Below are 20462 nucleotides of genomic sequence, written 5' to 3' on the forward strand. Positions count from 1 at the left end.
CAACGACAACACGACAGGTGGATGAGGGTAAAGCAGTTGATGTGGTGTATATGGATTTCAGTAAAGCGTTTGATAAGGTTCCCCACGGTAGGCTACTGCAGAAAATACGGAGGCATGGGATTCAGAGTGATTTAGCAGTTTGGATCAGAAATTGGCTAGCTGGAAGAAGACAAAGGGTGGCGGTTGATGGGAAATGTTCAGACTGGAGTCCAGTTACTAGCGGTGTACCACAAGGATCTGTTTTGGGGCCACTGCTGTTTGTCGTTTTTATAAATGACCTGGAGGAGGGCGTAGAAGGATGGGTGAGTAAATTTGCAGATGACACTAAAGTCGGTGGAGTTGTGGACAGTGCGGAAGGATGTCACAAGTTACAGAGGGACGTAGATAAGCTGCAGCGCTGGGCTGAGAGGTGGCAAATGGAGTTTAATGCAGAAAAGTGTGAGGTGATTCATTTTGCAAGGAATCCAGGAAGACAGAGTACTGGGCCAATGGTAAGATTCTTGGTAGTGTGGATGAGCAGAGAGATCTCGGTGTCCATGTACATAGATCCCTGAAAGTTGCCACCCAGGTTGAGAGGGTTGTTAAGAAGGCGTACGGTGTGTTAGCTTTTATTGGTAGAGGGATTGAGTTTCGGAGCCATGAGGTCATGTTGCAGCTGTACAAAACTCTGGTGCGGCCGCATTTGGAGTATTGCATGCAATTCTGGTCGCTGCATTATAGGAAGGATGTGGAAGCATTGGAAAGGGTGCAGAGGAGATTTACCAGAATGTTGCCTGGTATGGAGGGAAGATCTTATGAGGGAAGGCTGAGGGACTTGAGGCTGTTGTCGTTAGAGAGAAGAAGGTTAAGAGGTGACTTAATTGAGGCATACAAGATGATCAGAGGATTGGATAGGGTGGACAGTGAGAGCCTTTTTCCTCGGATGGTGATGTCTAGCACGAGGGGACATAGCTTTAAATTGAGGGGTGATAGATATAGGACAGATGTCAGAGGTAGGTTCTTTACTCAGAGAGTAGTAAGGGCGTGGAATGTCCTGCCTGCAACAGTAGTGGACTCGCCAACACTAAGGGCATTCAAATGGTCATTGGATAGACATATGGACGATAAAGGAATAGTGTAGATGGGCTTTAGATGGTTTCACAGGTCGGTGCAACATCGAGGGTCGAAGGGCCTGTACTGCGCTGTAATGTTCTATGTTCCTGTGCTGCCCACTGGGTGGCATTTCACCTGAGGCTGGGAACCTTTTGGAGGGGGAGGGGGAGCAATGAGCCTGGTAAACTCCCAAGTGACCCTCATCTCTGAATTCAGCAGAATGATGGAAGCTTTGAGACAAGGTGTAGTGGAGTTCTGTTTTAGAGTGTTAGGGTACAGCAATGAGTTAGATACGGAGTAAAGCTCCCTCTACACTGTCCCCATCAAACACTCCCAGGACACGTACAGCACGGGGTTAGATACAGAGTAAAGCTCCCTCTACACTGTCCCCATCAAACACTCCCAGGACAGCTACAGCACGGGGTTAGATACAGAGTAAAGCTCCCTCTACACTGTCCCCATCAAACACTCCCAGGACAGCTACAGCACGGGGTTAGATACAGAGTAAAGCTCCCTCTACACTGTCCCCATCAAACACTCCCAGGACAGGTACAGCACGGGGTTAGATACAGAGTAAAGCTCTCTCTACACTGTCCCCATCAAACTCTCCCAGGGCAGGTACAGCACGGGGTTAGATACCGAGTAAAGCTCCCTCTACACTGTCCCCATCAAACACTCCCAGGGCAGGTACAGCACGGGGTTCGATAGAGTAAAGCTCCCTCTAAACTGTCCCCATCAAACACTCCCAGGACAGGTACAGCACGGGGTTCGATAGAGAGTAAAGCTCCCTCTAAACTGTCCCCATCAAACACTCCCAGGACAGGTACAGCACGGGGTTACAGACAGAGTAAAGCTTCCTCTACACTGTCCCCATCAAACACTCCCAGGACAGCTACAGCACGGGGTTAGATACAGAGTAAAGCTCTCTCTACACTGTCCCCATCAAACTCTCCCAGGACAGGTACAGCACGGGGTTAGATACAGAGTAAAGCTCCCTCGACACTGTCCCCATCAAACACTCCCAGGCCACGTACAGCACGGGGTTAGATACAGAGTAAAGCTCCCTCTACACTGTCCTCATCAAACACTCCCAGGACAGCTACAGCACGGGGTTAGATACAGAGTAAAGCTCCCTCTACACTGTCCCCATCAAACACTCCCAGGACAGCTACAGCACGGGGTTAGATACAGAGTAAAGCTCTCTCTACACTGTCCCCATCAAACTCTCCCAGGGCAGGTACAGCACGGGGTTCGATAGAGTAAAGCTCCCTCTAAACTGTCCCCATCAAACACTCCCAGGACAGGTACAGCACGGGGTTCGATAGAGAGTAAAGCTCCCTCTAAACTGTCCCCATCAAACACTCCCAGGACAGGTACAGAACGTGGTTAGATACAGAGTAAAGCTCCCTCCACACTCTCCCCATCAAACACTCCCAGGACAGGTACAGCACGGGGTTAGATACAGAGTAAAGCTCCCTCTACACTGTCCCCATCAAACACTCCCAGGACAGGTACAGCACGGGGTTAGATACAGAGTAAAGCTCCCTCTACACTGTCCCCATCAAACACTCCCAGGACAGGTACAGCACAGGGTTAGATACAGAGTAAAGCTCCCTCTCCACTGTCCCCATCAAACACTCCCAGGACAGCTACAGCACTGGGTTAGATACAGAGTAAAGCTCCCTCTACACTGTCCCCATCAAACACTCCCAGGACAGGTACAGAACGTGGTTAGACACAGAGTAAAGCTCCCTCCACACTCTCCTCATCAAACACTCCCAGGACAGGTACAGCACGGGGTTAGATACAGAGTAAAGCTCCCTCAACACTGTCCCCATCAAACACTCCCAGGACAGGTACAGCACGGGGTTAGATACAGAGTAAAGCTCCCTCTACACTGTCTCCATCAAACACTCCCAGGACAGGTACAGCACGGGGTTAGATACAGAGTAAAGCTCCCTCTACACTGTCCCCATCAAACTCTCCCAGGACAGGTACAGCACGGGGTTCGATACCGAGTAAAGCTCCCTCTACACTGTCCCCATCAAACACTCCCAGGACAGGTACAGCAGGGGGTTAGATACAGAGTAAAGCTCCCTCTACACTGTCCCCATCAAACACTCCCAGGACAGGTACAGCACGGAGTTGGATACAGAGTAAAGCTCCCTCTACACTGTCCCCATCAAACACTCCCAGGACAGGTACAGCACGGGGTTCGATATCGAGTAAAGCTCCCTCTACACTGTCCCCATCAAACACTCCCAGGACAGGTACAGCAGGGGGTTAGATACAGAGTAAAGCTCCCTCTACACTGTCCCCATCAAACTCTCCCAGGACAGGTACAGCACGGGGTTAGATACAGAGTAAAGCTCCCTCTACACTGTCCCCATCAAACACTCCCAGGACAGGTCCAGCACTGGGTTAGATACAGAGTAAAGCTCCCTCTACACTGTCCCCATCAAACACTCCCAGGACAGGTACAGCACGGAGTTGGATACAGAGTAAAGCTCCCTCTACACTGTCCCCATCAAACACTCCCAGGACAGGTACAGCAGGGGGTTAGATACAGAGTAAAGCTCCCTCTACACTGTCCCCATCAAACACTCCCAGGACAGGTACAGCACAGGGTTAGATACAGAGTAAAGCTCCCTCTACACTGTTTAGTGTAGTTGGGGGTATGATGAGTGTAGTTGAAACCTTGCAAGGGTGTGGAAATCCCAATCGAGCATGGGACAATTAGACAGATGTAAAACCCTGAGCTGCCACTGGAGGGCAGCCTCATGATCCCTCAACAGGACAGGGAGCAAAAAACAAACCCCGCTTTAGTTGACAACTGTTTGAATTCGAAACTCAGGCTGCTTAGTCGGGTTGACATTTTAACTGTGTGGGGCGGGAGAGGTTAAAAAAAAAAGTTTCTTATTAAAGAGGCGATCTGCACCCTCGCCTCAAATCGTTTCTTAATTAATCCAGAGAAATTGCAAACTCCCCAAAAAAGTTGGGTTTAAAAAGTTGCAACTTTAAAAAAAAAGTTTTGCAGCTCGTTTTTTTCCCTCTATCTCCTGGTTGTTTTCAGTCTCGATTTTTAGACTTTGTTGCAATGCCGAAGAAGAACTTGGAACCCCGCAGGAGATCGAGACGGACCAAGGCTCAGGTATGGGAGAACTTAATGTGTGTTTGCAACTGGAACGGAATGTGCAATTGTTAGAGAGTTGAATCCTCAAGGTTTGTCTGAAGTGTTGCAAATCCAGAGGGAGTTTACCTGCTGTCACTGCGTAGTGCACCCATGGATCAAACTGTTGTATTGACAGGGGGTGAACTGAACTCGTAACCAGGGGCCTTAGTTGCTATTTGAGCCCAATTCCCTGTCCATGTAACAGTTGGTGAGTGTAGTCCCTCACCCACTCCATCAAAGGCAACCTTTGCATTTCAGATATTAAACAGGGGGTTGAAATGTAGCCCCCCTACCAGTAACTTAAGTGTTTCATTTCAATCCCTCGTCCAGCTGCACAGTTACAATCCTGGCTAGCATTAGCAAGTTTTCAGTGTAACTTTTTGTCTGAACACTTCACCCCTGATCAATGCACACCCCAATTAGTTTTTTTTATTAAGACACAATTTGCAATTCAACCCCACTCCCACCCACTGGGTAACTCTGGGTGGGGGCGAGTTCACATCACTGCACTTCCAACATTAGGAAGAAATGAGGTGTAAAATATTTGAAACTGAAGGATCCCGGAAGTGGCAGACAGAATTACAACGCTGGGTGTTTCACACTGATCAATTTCTGGTCGCTTTTTGGCGCCAAAACAAAACTTCAACTAAAGTTTCAAAAAGTTTTTTGTTTTACAAAAGGAGAATTAAAATGGTTCTCTCCCCCCCCCCCCCACCCCTTTTGATCAGAATGAGAATTAAATAAAATGTTTTGTGCTTTTTTGAAAACTATAATGGGAATTAAATGTTTTTTTTGAAAAGTATGAAATTGAGAATTAAATGCTTTATACTTTTTTGAAAAAATAAGCATGAGAATTTTTTTTTAATTTGAAAAATATAAGATTAAGAGTTAAATGTTATTTTAAAAATATAAGATTGAGAATTAAATGTTATTTTAAAAATATAAGATTGAGAATTAAATGTTTTTTTGAAAGTATAAAATTGAGAATTAAATGTTTTATCCTTTTTTGAAAAATTGAGAATTAAATGTTTTTTTGAAAGTATAAAATTGAGAATTAAATGCTTTATCCTTCTTTGAAAAATATAAGATTGAGAATTAAATGTTTTATCAAAGAACAGTACAGCACAGGAACAGGCCCTTCGGCCCTCCAAGCCTGTACTGGTCATACCAACCTTTGCCAAAACCCTCGGCACTTCCTTGTGCCGTATCCCTCTATCCCCGTCCTATCCATGCGTTTGTCAAGATGCCTTTTGAACGCTGTTAATGTATCTGCTTCCACAGCCTCCCCTGACCACGCATTCCAGGCCCTCACCACCCTCTGCGTAAAAAACCTGCCTCGCACATCTCCTCTAAACTGTGCCCCACGGACCTTAAACCTCTGCCCCCTGGTGACTGACCCCTCCACCCTGGGAAAGAGTACTGCCCATCCACTCTATCCATGCCCCTCATAATCTTGTGGACCTCTCACCCCTCAACCTTTGTCGTTCTAATGAAAACAGTCCGAGTCTATTTAGCCCCCTCCGCGTAGCTAGCACCCTCCATACCAGGCAACCTCCTGGTAAACCCCCTCTGCACCCACTCCAAAGCCTCCACATCCTTTTTTGAACAAGATTAAAAAATGAGAATTAAACGGTTTGCCTCCATTTTCCTTGACAGAAACTGAGAACAAACTCTTCCTCCATTTGCAAAACTTCAGAAACCAAAAATTAAAACGATTCATTCCTTCTGCAGAACAAATGTAAAAGTGAGATTAAAGGAAGGCGTTTATAAAAAAAAAAGTGTGCCCCTTTGGCAAAGGAAACAAATATGTGCATTTAAATGTTTACCCCTTCTGGCAAAACAATAAGAAGGCAAATTAAAATTTTGCAAAAAAAAAAAAGAGCCAGATTTTGGCAGTGCACGTTTATTAGCATTGTGGATAGCACAATTGCTTCACAGCTCCAGGGACCAGGTTCGATTCCCGGCTTGGGTCACTGTCTGTGCGGAGTCTGCACGTCCTCCCCGTGTGTGCGTGGGTTTCCTCCGGGTGCTCCGGTTTCCTCCCACAAGTCCAAAGATGTGCGGGTTCGGTGGATTGGCCATGATAAATTGTCCCTTAGTGTCCAAAATTGCCCTGAGTGTTGGGTGGGGTTGCTGGGTTATGGGGATAGGGTGGAGGTGTTGACCTTGGGTAGGGTGCTCTTTCCAAGAGCCGGTGCAGACTCGATGGGCCGAATGGCCTCCTTCCGCACTGTAAATTCTATGATGATTAATTTGCTGTTTTACTCAAGGCGCTGAGCTCCCGGGTTCGATCCCGGCTCTGGGTCACTGTCCGCGTGGAGTTTGCACATTCTCCCCGTGTCTGCGTGGGTCTCGCCCCCACAACCCAAAGATGTGCAGGGTTAGGTGGATTGGCCGCGCTAAATTGCCCCTTCATTGGGGGGGGGGAACATTTTTTTTAAAGTGCTGTTTTTAAACGTGCAGTGTCTTGCCAAGTGTTGGTAGGTTTTGTTTATAAATTGCTCTTCATTTGCTGTGTTTGACGGTGGCGTCCACAGGTTCTGGATCTGGAGCAGGAGGACACGGACCCCGAAGCAGAGGCGCAGCCAGATGCCCCGTCTAAGGGGTTGCTCCTTCTGACCCCCAGGAACCCCATCCGAGGGAGCGCCAGGCATCTGAGGAGCAGAGGGCCCGAGGAAATTAAGGCAGAGGAGCAAGAGGAGGAGGTGAGTGGGGGAGGGTGGGAAAAGAGGGGAGTCCATCGAATCTACAATCCCACCCCCCAGTCCTCCGGTCCACTGAACCCGTTGCAAAAGTGCACCTTACAAGGTTGGGGGGGGGGGTTAAACACACCCAGTCCGCAGGCAATTCTTCAGAACTGTTCCCATCTCCAGAGAGGTGTGAGATATTCCCAAATGAAGCGATGAACGTGTGGAGATTGGATACGGAAATATGTTTTACAATTCGCGCCCACAACAGCGCCCCCATGCCACCACAGCGAAAAGGGTGTTGGAAGCGAAATGGGGGGCGGGGGGGGAGAGGGTTGAGAAATATCAAGGGCGGAATTCTCGGTCAGCCGAAGCCGGAATCGGGGCACGCGATTGGGCGGAGGGTTAGTACTGAGGGAGCGCTGCACTGTCAGAGGGTCAGTACTGAGGGAATGCTGCACTGTCAGAGGGTCAGTACTGAGGGAATGCTGCACTGTCAGAGGGTCAGTACTGAGGGAGTGCCGCACTGTCAGAGGGTCGGTACTGAGGGAGTGCTGCACTGTCAGAGGGTCAGTACTGAGGGAGTGCTGCACTGTCAGAGGGTCAGTACTGAGGGAGTGCCGCACTGTCAGAGGGTCAGTACTGAGGGAGTGCTGCACTGTCAGAGGGTCAGTACTGAGGGAGTGCCGCACTGTCAGAGGGTCAGTACTGAGGGGGTGCCGCACTGTCAGAGGGTCTGTACTGAGGGAGTGCCGCACTGTCAGAGGGTCAGTACTGAGGGAGTGCCGCACTGTCAGAGGGTCAGTACTGAGGGAGCGCCGCACTGTCAGAGGGTCAGTACTGAGGGAGTGCGGCACTGTCAGAGGGTCAGTACTGAGGGAGTGCTGCACTGTCAGAGGGTCAGTACTGAGGGAGTGCTGCACTGTCAGAGGGTCAGTACTGAGGGAGTGCTGCACTGTCAGAGGGTCAGTACTGAGGGAGTGCTGTGCTGTCAGAGGATCAGTACTGAGGGAGTGCTGCACTGTCAGAGGGTCAGTACTGAGGGAGTGCTGCACTGCCAGAGGGTCAGTACTGAGGGAGTGCTGCCCTGTCAGAGGATCAGTACTGAGGGAGTGCTGCACTGTCAGAGGGTCAGTACTGAGGGAGTGCTGCACTGTCAGAGGGTCAGTACTGAGGGAGTGCTGCACTGTCGGAGGGGCTGAATGGAATCACTGTCCCTGGAGGCTGAGAATCTTGCCGTTTCCTCAGGTTGCTGTGAGGCCTGTTCAGGTCATTCTGCACAAGATGGCAGCAAAGCCTCCTTCACAATTGGAGGAGGAACAGGAGGAGGACGAGGAGACTGAGGACGAGGAGACTCCCAGGAGCTCCGTACCCCCTCCCGTGGTGAAGGTGAGTATTACAACGGTCAGGGACAGGAGGGGCCGGCACTGGGCTAGAGGGTCCTCGGGGCAGTGCTTGGTATGGGAACATGTCAATACTGGGGCCTCGCGGAAACGGCTGTTTCACAATAAATACGGCTTTATCAATGATCCAGAGATCAATAACACGGGGAGGTGGTGGTAGTGGGACTGTCACTGGGCCGGCAGTCGAGAGGCCCCAGGCTTTCTCTCTGGGGGCACGGGTTCAAATCCCACCAGCTTTCAATTCATAAAATCTGGATTGAAAATTAATTTGTCACCTCCTCCGACCCTCCCTATCTCTGTAACCTCCTCCAGCCCCCTACAACCCTCCCTATCTCTGTAACCTCCTCCAGCCCCCTACAACCCTCCCTATCTCTGTAACCTCCTCCAGCCCCCTACAACCCTCCCTATCTCTGTAACCCCCTCCAGCCCCTACAACCCTCCCTATCTCTGTAACCTCCTCCAGCCCCCTACAACCCTCCCTATCTCTGTATCCTCCTCCAGCCCCGACAACCCTCCCTATCTCTGTAACCTCCTCCAGTCCCTACAACCCTCCCTATCTCTGTAACCCCCTCCAGCCCCTACAACCCTCCCTATCTCTGTAACCTCCTCCAGCCCCCTACAACCCTCCCTATCTCTGTAACCTCCTCCAGCCCCTACAACCCTCCCTATCAGTCACCTCCTCCAACCCCCTACAACCCACCCTATCTCTGTAACCTCCTCCAGCCCCCTACAACCCTCCCTATCTCTGTAACCTCCTCCAGCCCCTACAACCCTCCCTATCAGTCACCTCCTCCAACCCCCTACAACCCTCCCTATCTCTGTAACCTCCTCCAGCCCCTACAACCCTCCCTATCTCTGTAACCTCCTCCAATCCCCTACACCCCACCAGCTTTCAATTCATAAAATCTGGATTGAAAATTAATTTGTCACCTCCTCCGACCCTCCCTATCAGTCACCTCCTCCAGCCCCTACAACCCTCCCTATCTCTGTAACCGCCTCCAGCCCCAACAACCCTCCCTATCTCTGTAACCTCCTCCAATCCCCTACACCCCGCCCTATCTCTGTAACCTCCTCCAGCCCTACAACCCTCCCTATCTCTGTAACCTCCTCCAGCCCCAACAACCCTACCGATCTCTGTAATCTCCTCCAGCCCCAACAACCCTCCCGATCTCTGTAACCTCTTCCAGCCCCAACAACCCTCCCTATCTCTGTAACCTCCTCCAGCCCCTACAACCCTCCCTATCTCTGTAACCTCCTCCAGCCCCTACAGCCCTCCCTATCTCTGTAACCTCTTCCAGCCCCAACAACCCTCCCGATCTCTGTAACCTCCTCCAGCACCTACAACCCTCCCCTAACTCTGTAACCTCCTCCAGCCCCTACAACCCTCCCTATCTCTGCAACCTCCTCCAGCCCTACAACCCTCCCTATCTCTGTAACCTCCTCCAGCCCCAACAACCCTCCCTATCTCTCACCTCCTCCAGCCCCTACAACCCTCCCTATCTCTGTAACCTCCTCCAGTCCCTACAACCCTCCCTATCGCTGTAACCTCCTCCAGCCCCTACAACCCTCCCTATCTCTGTAACCTTCTCCAGCCCCTACAATCCTCCCTATCTCTGTAACCTCCTCCAGCCCCTACAACCCTCCCTATCTCTGTAACCTCCTCCAGTCCCGACAACCCTCCCTATCTCTGAGCCTCCTCCAGCCCCTACAAACCTCGCTATCACTCTGTAACCTCCTCCAGCCCCGACTACCATCCCTATCTCTGTAACCTCCTCCAGTCCCTCCAACCCTCCCTATCTCTGTAACCTATTCCAGTCCCTCCAACCCTCCCTATCTCTGCAACCTCCTCTAGTCCCTCCAACCCTCCATATATCTGTAACCTCCTCCAGTCCCTCCAACCCTCCATATATCTGTTGCCTCCTGCAGTCCCTCCAACCCTCCCTATCTCTGTAACCTCCTCCAACCCTCCCTATCTCTGTAACCTCCTCCAGCCCCCACAACCCTCCCTATCTCTGTAACCTCCTCCAGCCCCTACAGCCCTCCCTATCTCTGTAACCTCGTCCAGCCCCGACAACCCTCCCTATCTCTGTAACCTCCTCCATCCCCTACAGCCCTCCCTATCTCTGTAACCTCCTCCAGCCCTACAACCCTCCCTATCTCTGTAACCTCCTCCAGCCCCTACAACCCTCCCTATCTGTCACCTCCTCCAGCCCCACAACCCTCCCTATCTCTGTAACCTCCTCCAGCCCCTACAACCCTCACTATCTCTGTAACCTCCTCCAGCCCCTACAACCCTCCCTATCTCTGTAACCTCCTCCAGCCCCTACAACCCTCCCTATCTCTGTAACCTCCTCCTGCCTCTACAACCCTCCCTATCTCTGTAACCTCCTCCAGCCCCTACAACCCTCCCTATCTCTGTAACCTCCTCCAGCCCCTACAACCCTCCCTATCTCTGTAACCTCCTCCAGCCCCTACAAACCTCCCTATCTCTGTATTCTGCTCGAACCCCTACAACCCTCCCTCTCTCCGTAACCGCCACCAGTCCCTCCAACCCTCCCTATCTCTGTAACCTCCTCCAGCTCCCTACAACCGTCCCTATCTCTGTAAACTCCTCCAGCACCTACAACCATCCCTATCTCTGTAACCTCTTCCTGCCCCTACAATCCTCCCTATCTCTGTAACCTCCTCCAGCCCCGACAACCCTCCCTATCTCTGTAGCCTCCTCCAGCCCCTACAAACCTCGCTATCACTCTGTAACCTCCTCCAGCCCCGACTACCGTCCCTATCTCTGTAACCTCCTCCAGTCCCTACAACCCTCCCTATCTCTGTAACCTATTCCAGTCCCTCCAACCCTCCCTATCTCTGCAACCTCCTCCAGTCCCTCCAACCCTCCATATATCTGTAACCTCCTCCAGTCCCTCCAACCCTCCATATATCTGTAACCTCCTCCAGTCCCTCCAACCCTCCCTATCTCTGTAACCTCCTCCAACCCTCCCTATCTCTGTAACCTCCTCCAGCCCCCACAACCCTCCCTATCTCTGTAACCTCCTCCAGACCCACAACCCTCCCTATCTCTGTAACCTCCTCCAGCCCCTACAGCCCTCCCTATCTCTGTAACCTCCTCCAGCCCCGACAACCCTCCCTATCTCGGTAACCTCCTCCAGCCCTGACAACCCTCTCTATCTCTGTAACCTCCTCCATCCCCTACAGCCCTCCCTATCTCTGTAACCTCCTCCAGCCCCGACAACCCTCCCTATCTCGGTAACCTCCTCCAGCCCCAACAACCCTCTCTATCTCTGTAACCTCCTCCAGCCCCTACAAACCCCCCTATCTCTGTAACCTCCTCCAACCCTCCCTATCTCTGTAACCTCCTCCAACCCTCCCTATCTCTGTAACCACCTCCAGCCCCTACAACCCCCATATGTCTGTAACCTCTTCCAGCGCCCACAACCCTCCCTATCTCTGTAACCTTCTCCAGCCCCTACAACCCACCCTATCTCTGTAACCTCCTCCAGCCCATACAACCCTCCCTATCTCTGTAACCTCCTCCAGCCCGGACACCCCTCCCTATCTCTGTAACCTCCTCCCGCCCCTACAACCCTCCCTTTCTCTGTAACCTCCTCCAGCCCCTACAACCCTCCCTATCTCTCACCTCCTCCAGTCCCTACAACCCTCCCTATCTCAGTAACCTCCTCCAGCCCCTACAACCCTCCCTATCTCTGTAGCCTCCTCCAGTCCCTACAACGCTCCCTATCTCTGTCACCTCCTCCAGCACTACAACCCTCCCTATCTCTCACCTCCTCCAGCCCCTACAACCTTCCCTATCTCTGTAACCTCCTCCAGTCCTACAACCCTCCCTATCTCTGTAACTTCCACCAGCCCGACAACCCTTCCTATCGGTGTAACCTCCTCCAGCCCCCGACAACCCTCCCTATCTCTGTAACCTCCTCCAGCCCTGAGAACCCTCCCTATCTCTGTAACCTCCTCCTGCCTCTACAACCCTCCCTATCTCTGTAACCTCCTCCAGCTCCTACAACCCTCCCTATCTCTGTAACCTCCTCCAGCCCCTACAACCCTCCCTATCTCTGTAACCTCCTCCAGCCCTGACAACCCTCCCTATCTCTGTAACCTCCTCCAGCCCTACAATCCTCCCTATCTCTGTAACCTCCTCCTGCCTCTACAGCCCTCCCTATCTCTGTAACCTCCTCCAGCCCCTACAACCCTCCCTATCTCTGTAACCTCCTCCAGCCCCTTCAACCCTCCCTATCTCTGTAACCTCCTCCAGCCCTGAGAACCCTCCCTATCTCTGTAACCTCCTCCTGCCTCTACAACCCTCCCTATCTCTGTAACCTCCTCCAGCTCCTACAACCCTCCCTATCTCTGTAACCTCCTCCAGCCCCTACAACCCTCCCTATCTCTGTAACCTCCTCCAGCCCTGACAACCCTCCCTATCTCTGTAACCTCCTCCAGCCCTACAATCCTCCCTATCTCTGTAACCTCCTCCTGCCTCTACAGCCCTCCCTATCTCTGTAACCTCCTCCAGCCCCTACAACCCTCCCTATCTCTGTAACCTCCTCCAGCCCCTTCAACCCTCCCTATCTCTCACCTCCTCCAGTCCCTACAGCCCTCCCTATCTCAGTAGCCTCCTCCAGTCCCTACAACGCTCCCTATCTCTGTCACCTCCTCCAGCCCTACAACCCTCCTTATCTCTCACCTCCTCCAGCCCCTACCACCCTCCCTATCTCTGTCACCTCCTCCAGCCCCTACAACCCTCCCTATCTCTGTAACCTTCTCCAGTCCCTACAACCCTCCCTATCGCTGTAACCTCCTCCAGCCCCTACAACCCTCCCTATCTCTGTAACCTCCTCCAGCCCCTACAATCCTCCCTATCTCTGTAACCTCCTCCAGCCCTGACAACCCTCCCTATCTCTGTAACCTCCTCCAGTCCTACAACCCTCCCTATCTCTGTAACTTCCACCAGCCCTACAACCCTCCCTATCGGTGTAACCTCCTCCAGCCCCCGACAACCCTCCCTATCTCTGTAACCTCCTCCAGCCCTGACAACCCTCCCTATCTCTGTAACCTCCTCCAGCCCTACAATCCTCCCTATCTCTGTAACCTCCTCCTGCCTCTACAACCCTCCCTATCTCTGTAACCTCCTCCAGCCCCTACAACCCTCCCTATCTCTGTAACCTCCTCCAGCCCCTACAACCCTCCCTATCTCTGTAACCTCCTCCAGCCCCTACAAACCTCCCTATCTCTGTATTCTGCTCGAACCCCTACAACCCTCCCTATCTCTGTAACCTCCTCCAGCCCCGACAACCCTCCCTATCTCTGTAACCTCCTCCAGTCCCGACAACCCTCCCTATCTCTGTAGCCTCCTCCAGCCCCTACAAACCTCGCTATCACTCTGTAACCTCCTCCAGCTCCCTCCAACCGTCCCTATATCTGTAAACTCCTCCAGCCCCTACAACCATCCCTATCTCTGTAACCACTTCCTGCCCCTACAATCCTCCCTATCTCTGTAACCTCCTCCAGTCCCGACAACCCTCCCTATCTCTGTAGCCTCCTCCAGCCCCATCAAACCTCGCTATCACTCTGTAACCTCCTCCAGCCACGACTACCCTCCCTATCTCTGTAACCTCCTCCAACCCTCCCTATCTCTGTAACCTCCTTCAGCCCCCACAACCCTCCCTATCTCTGTAACCTCCTCCAGCCCTCCCTATCTCTGTAACCTCCTCCAGCCCTGACAACCCTCCCTATCTCTGTAACCTCCTCCATCCCCTACAGTCCTCCCTATCTCTGTAACCTCCTCCAGCCCCGACAACCCTCCCTATCTCTGTAACCTCCACCAGCCCCTACAACCCCCCCTATCTCTGTAACCTCCTCCAGCCCCTCCAACCCTCCCTATCTCTGTAACCTCCTCCAGCCCCTACAACCCCCCCGATCTCTGTAACCTCCTCCAGCCCCTCCAACCCACCCTATCTCTGTAACCACCTCCAGCCCCTACAACCCCCATATGTCTGTAACCTCTTCCAGCCCCTACAACCCTCCCTATCTCTGTAACCTTCTCCAGCCCCTACAACCCTCCCTATCTCTGTAACCTCCTCCAGCCCATACAACCCTCCCTATCTCTGTAACCTCCTCCAGCCCCTACAGCCCTCCCTATCTCTGTAGCCTCCTCCAGCCCTGACAAACCTCCCGATCTCTGTAACCTCCTCCATCCCCTACAGTCCTCCCTATCTCTGTAACCTCCTCCAGCCCCGACAACCCTCCCTATCTCTGTAACCTCCACCAGCCCCTACAACCCCCCCTATCTCTGTAACCTCCTCCAACCCTCCCTATCTCTGTAACCTCCTCCAGCCCTACAATCCTCCCTATCTCTGTAACCTCCTCCTGCCTCTACAACCCTCCCTATCTCTGTAACCTCCTCCAGCCCCTACAACCCTCCCTATCTCTGTAACCTCCTCCAGCCCCTACAACCCTCCCTATCTCTGTAACCTCCTCCAGCCCATACAACCCTCCCTTATCTCTGTAACCTCCTCCAGCCCCTACAGCCCTCCCTATCTCTGTAGCCTCCTCCAGCCCTGACAAACCTCCCTATCTCTGTAACCTCCTCCATCCCCTACAGTCCTCCCTATCTCTGTAACCTCCTCCAGCCCCGACAACCCTCCCTATCTCTGTAACCTCCACCAGCCCCTACAACCCCCCCTATCTCTGTAACCTCCTCCAACCCTCCCTATCTCTGTAACCTCCTCCAGCCCTACAATCCTCCCTATCTCTGTAACCTCCTCCTGCCTCTACAACCCTCCCTATCTCTGTAACCTCCTCCAGCCCCTACAACCCTCCCTATCTCTGTAACCTCCTCCAGCCCCTACAACCCTCCCTATCTCTGTAACCTCCTCCAGCCCCTACAAACCTCCCTATCTCTGTATTCTGCTCGAACCCCTACAACCCTCCCTATCTCTGTAACCTCCTCCAGCCCCGACAACCCTCCCTATCTCTGTAGCCTCCTCCAGCCCTACAATCCTCCCTATCTCTGTAACCTCCTCCAGTCCCGACAACCCTCCCTATCTCTGTAGCCTCCTCCAGCCCCATCAAACCTCGCTATCACTCTGTAACCTCCTCCAGCCACGACTACCCTCCCTATCTCTGTAACCTCCTCCAACCCTCCCTGTCTCTGTAACCTCCTTCAGCCCCCACAACCCTCCCTATCTCTGTAACCTCCTCCAGCCCTCCCTATCTCTGTAACCTCCTCCAGCCCTGACAACCCTCCCTATCTCTGTAACCTCCTCCATCCCCTACAGTCCTCCCTATCTCTGTAACCTCCTCCAGCCCCGACAACCCTCCCTATCTCTGTAACCTCCACCAGCCCCTACAACCCCCCCTATCTCTGTAACCTCCTCCAGCCCCTCCAACCGTCCCTATATCTGTAAACTCCTCCAGCCCCTACAACCATCCCTATCTCTGTAACCACTTCCTGCCCCTACAATCCTCCCTATCTCTGTAACCTCCTCCAGTCCCTACAACCCTCCCTATCTCTGTAACCTCCTCCAGTCCCGACAACCCTCCCTATCTCTGTAGCCTCCTCCAGCCCCATCAAACCTCGCTATCACTCTGTAACCTCCTCCAGCCACGACTACCCTCCCTATCTCTGTAACCTCCTCCAACCCTCCCTATCTCTGTAACCTCCTTCAGCCCCCACAACCCTCCCTATCTCTGTAACCTCCTCCAGCCCCTACAGCCCTCCCTATCTCTGTAACCTCCTCCAGCCCTGACAACCCTCCCTATCTCTGTAACCTCCTCCATCCCCTACAGTCCTCCCTATCTCTGTAACCTCCTCCAGCCCCGACAACCCTCCCTATCTCTGTAACCTCCACCAGCCCCTACAACCCCCCCTATCTCTGTAACCTCCTCCAGCCCCTCCAACCCTCCCTATCTCTGTAACCTCCTCCAGCCCCTACAACCCCCCCTATCTCTGTAACCTCCTCCAGCCCCTCCAACCCTCCCTATCTCTGTAACCTCCTCCAGCCCCTACAACCCCCATATGTCTGTAACCTCTTCCAGCCCCTACAACCCTCCCTATCTCTGTAACCTTCTCCAGCCCCTACAACCCTCCCTATCTCTGTAACCTCCTCCAGCCCATACAACCCTCCCTATCTCTGTAACCTCCTCCAGCCCCTACAGCCCTCCCTATCTCTGTAGCCTCCTCCAGCCCTGACAACCCTCCCTATCTCTGTAACCTCCTCCATCCCCTACAGTCCTCCCTATCTCTGTAACCTCCTCCAGCCCCGACAACCCTCCCTATCTCTGTAACCTCCACCAGCCCCTACAACCCCCCCCTATCTCTGTAACCTCCTCCAACCCTCCCTATCTCTGTAACCTCCTCCAGCCCCTACAACCCCCCTATCTCTGTAACCTCCTCCAGCCCCTCCAACCCTCCCTATCTCTGTAACCTCCTCCAGCCCCTACAACCCCCATATGTCTGTAACCTCTTCCAGCCCCTACAACCCTCCCTATCTCTGTAACCTTCTCCAGCCCCTACAACCCTCCCTATCTCTGTAACCTCCTCCAGCCCCTACAACCCTCCCTATCTCTGTAACCTCCTCCAGCCCCTACAACCCTCCCTATCTCTGTAACCTCCTCCAGTCCCTACAACCCTCCCTATCTCTGTAACCTCCTCCAGCCCTGACAACCCTCCCTATCTCTGTAACCTCCTCCATCCCCTACAGTCCTCCCTATCTCTGTAACCTCCTCCAGCCCCGACAACTCTCCCTATCTCTGTAACCTCCACCAGCCCCTACACCCCCCCCTATCTCTGTAACCTCCTCCAGCCCCTCCAACCCTCCCTATCTCTGTAACCTCCTCCAGCCCCTACAACCCCCCTATCTCTGTAACCTCCTCCAGCCCCTCCAACCCTCCCTATCTCTGTAACTTCCTCCAGCCCCTACAACCCCCATATGTCTGTAACCTCTTCCAGCCCCTACAACCCTCCCTATCTCTGTAACCTCCTCCAGCCCCGACAACCCTCCCTATCTGTAACCTCCTCCAGCCCCTCCAACCCTCCCTATCTCTGTAACCTCCTCCAGCCCCTACAACCCCCCCTATCTCTGTAACCTCCTCCAGCCCCTCCAACCCTCCCTTTCTCTGTAACTTCCTCCAGCCCCTACAACCCCCATATGTCTGTAACCTCTTCCAGCCCCTACAACCCTCCCTATCTCTGTAACCTCCTCCAGCCCCGACAACCCTCCCTATCTGTAACCTTCTCCAGCCCCTACAACCCTCCCTATCTCTGTAACCTCCTCCAGCCCATACAACCCTCCCTATCTCTGTAACCTCCTCCAGCCCGGACACCCCTCCCTATCTCTGTAACCTCCTCCCGCCCCTACAACCCTCCGTCTCTGTAACCACCTCCAGCCCCTACAACCCTCCCTATCTCTGTAACCTCCTCCAGCCCCTACAACCCTCCCTATCTCTGCAACCTCCTGCAGTCCCTACAACCCTCCCTATCTCTGTAACCTCCTCCAGCCCCAACAACCCTCCCTATCTCTGTAACCGCCTCCAGCCCCGACAACCCTCCCTATCTCTGTAACCTCCTCCAGTCCCTACAACCCTCCCTATCTCTGTAACCTCCTCCAGCCCCTACAACCCTCCCTATCTCTGTAACCTCCTCCAGCCCCTACAAACCTCCCTATCTCTGTATTCTGCTCGAACCCCTACAACCCTCCCTCTCTCCGTAACCGCCACCAGTCCCTCCAACCCTCCCTATCTCTGTAACCTCCTCCAGCTCCCTACAACCGTCCCTATCTCTGTAAACTCCTCCAGCACCTACAACCATCCCTATCTCTGTAACCTCTTCCTGCCCCTACAATCCTCCCTATCTCTGTAACCTCCTCCAGCCCCGACAACCCTCCCTATCTCTGTAGCCTCCTCCAGCCCCTACAAACCTCGCTATCACTCTGTAACCTCCTCCAGCCCCGTCTACCGTCCCTATCTCTGTAACCTCCTCCAGTCCCTACAACCCTCCCTATCTCTGTAACCTATTCCAGTCCCTCCAACCCTCCCTATCTCTGCAACCTCCTCCAGTGCCTCCAACCCTCCATATATCTGTAAACTCCTCCAGTCCCTCCAACCCTCCATATATCTGTAACCTCCTCCAGTCCCTCCAACCCTCCCTATCTCTGTAACCTCCTCCAACCCTCCCTATCTCTGTAACCTCCTCCAGCCCCCACAACGCTCCCTATCTCTGTAACCTCCTCCAGACCCACAACCCTCCCTATCACTGTAACCTCCTCCAGCCCCTACAGCCCTCCCTATCTCTGTAACCTCCTCCAGCCCCGACAACCCTCCCTATCTCGGTAACCTCCTCCAGCCCCGACAACCCTCTCTATCTCTGTAACCTCCTCCAGCCCCTACAACCCCCATATGTCTGTAACCTCTTCCAGCCCCTACAACCCTCCCTATCTCTGTAACCTTCTCCAGCCCCTACAACCCTCCCTATCTCTTTAACCTCCTCCAGCCCATACAACCCTCCCTATCTCTGTAACCTCCTCCAGCCCAGACACCCCTCCCTATCTCTGTAACCTCCTCCCGCCCCTACAACCCTCCCTATCTCTGTAACCTCCTCCAGCCCCTACAACCCTCCCTATCTCTCACCTCCTCCAGTCCCTACAACCCTCCCTATCTCAGTAACCTCCTCCAGCCCCTACAACCCTCCCTATCTCTGTAGCCTCCTCCAGTCCCTACAACGCTCCCTATCTCTGTCACCTCCTCCAGCCCTACAACCCTCCCTATCTCTCACCTCCTCCAGCCCCTACAACCTTCCCTATCTCTGTCACCTCGTCCTGCCTCTACAGCCCTCCCTATCTCTGTAACCTCCTCCAGCCCCTACAACGCTCCCTATCTCTGTCACCTCCTCCAGCCCTACAACCCTCCCTATCTCTCACCTCCTCCAGTCCCTACAACCCTCCCTATCTCAGTAACCTCCTCCAGCCCCTACAACCCTCCCTATCTCTGTAGCCTCCTCCAGTCCCTACAACGCTCCCTATCTCTGTCACCTCCTCCAGCCCTACAACCCTCCCTATCTCTCACCTCCTCCAGCCCCTACAACCTTCCCTATCTCTGTCACCTCGTCCTGCCTCTACAGCCCTCCCTATCTCTGTAACCTCCTCCAGCCCCTACAACGCTCCCTATCTCTGTCACCTCCTCCAGCCCTACAACCCTCCCTATCTCTCACCTCCTCCAGCCCCTACAACCTTCCCTATCTCTGTCACCTCGTCCTGCCTCTACAGCCCTCCCTATCTCTGTAACCTCCTCCAGCCCCTACAACCCTCCCTATCTCAGTAACCTCGTCCAGCCCCTACAACCCTCCCTATCTCTGTAGCCTCCTCCAGTCCCTACAACGCTCCCTATCTCTGTCACCTCCTCCAGCCCTACAACCCTCCCTATCTCTCACCTCCTCCAGCCGCTACAACCCTCCCTATCTCTGTCACCTCCTCCAGCCCCTACAACCCTCCCTATCTCTGTAACCTCCTCCAGTCCCTACAACCCTCCCTATCGCTATAACCTCCTCCAGCCCCTACAACCCTCCCTATCTCTGTAACCTCCTCCAGCCCCTACAACCCTCCCTATCTCTGTAACCTCCTCCAGCCCCGACAACCCTCCCTATCTCTGTAACCTCCTCCAGTCCCGACATCCCTCCCTATCTCTGTAGCCTCCTCCAGCCCCTACAAACCTCGCTATCACTCTGTAACCTCCTCCAGCTCCCTCCAACCGTCCCTATATCTGTAAACTCCTCCAGCTGCTACAACCATCCCTATCTCTGTAACCACTTCCTGCCCCTACAATCCTCCCTATCTCTGTAACCTCCTCAGTCCCTACAACCCTCCCTATCTCTGTAAACTCCTCCAGTCCCGACAACCCTCCCTATCTCTGTAGCCTCCTCCAGCCCCATCAAACCTCGCTATCACTCTGTAACCTCCTCCAGCCCCGACTACCCTCCCTATCTCTGTAACCTCCTCCAACCCTCCCTATCTCTGTAACCTCCTCCAGCCCCCACAACCCTCCCTATCTCTGTAACCTCCTCCAGCCCCTACAGCCCTCCCTATC

The 20462-nt window shown here is 53.5% G+C and overlaps 1 protein-coding gene across 1 annotated transcript in view; it reads left to right on the plus strand.

The window, feature by feature from the left end:
• The first annotated feature begins 3907 nt into the window (after positions 1 to 3907).
• LOC140399926 (5'-3' exonuclease PLD3-like) overlaps positions 3908 to 20462 on the plus strand; it is a 43516-nt gene continuing 26961 nt past the window's right edge. Inside the window, exons 1-3 of the mRNA XM_072489409.1 lie at positions 3908 to 4243; positions 6802 to 6969; positions 8200 to 8340. Coding sequence (XP_072345510.1) covers positions 4190 to 4243; positions 6802 to 6969; positions 8200 to 8340 — 363 coding nt within the window. The 5' untranslated portion in view covers positions 3908 to 4189. The remainder of the gene's footprint in view (positions 4244 to 6801; positions 6970 to 8199; positions 8341 to 20462) is intronic.

The sequence above is a fragment of the Scyliorhinus torazame genome, chromosome 24 (assembly GCF_047496885.1).
Source record: "Scyliorhinus torazame isolate Kashiwa2021f chromosome 24, sScyTor2.1, whole genome shotgun sequence".
NCBI classification, from domain to species: Eukaryota; Metazoa; Chordata; class Chondrichthyes; order Carcharhiniformes; family Scyliorhinidae; genus Scyliorhinus; species Scyliorhinus torazame.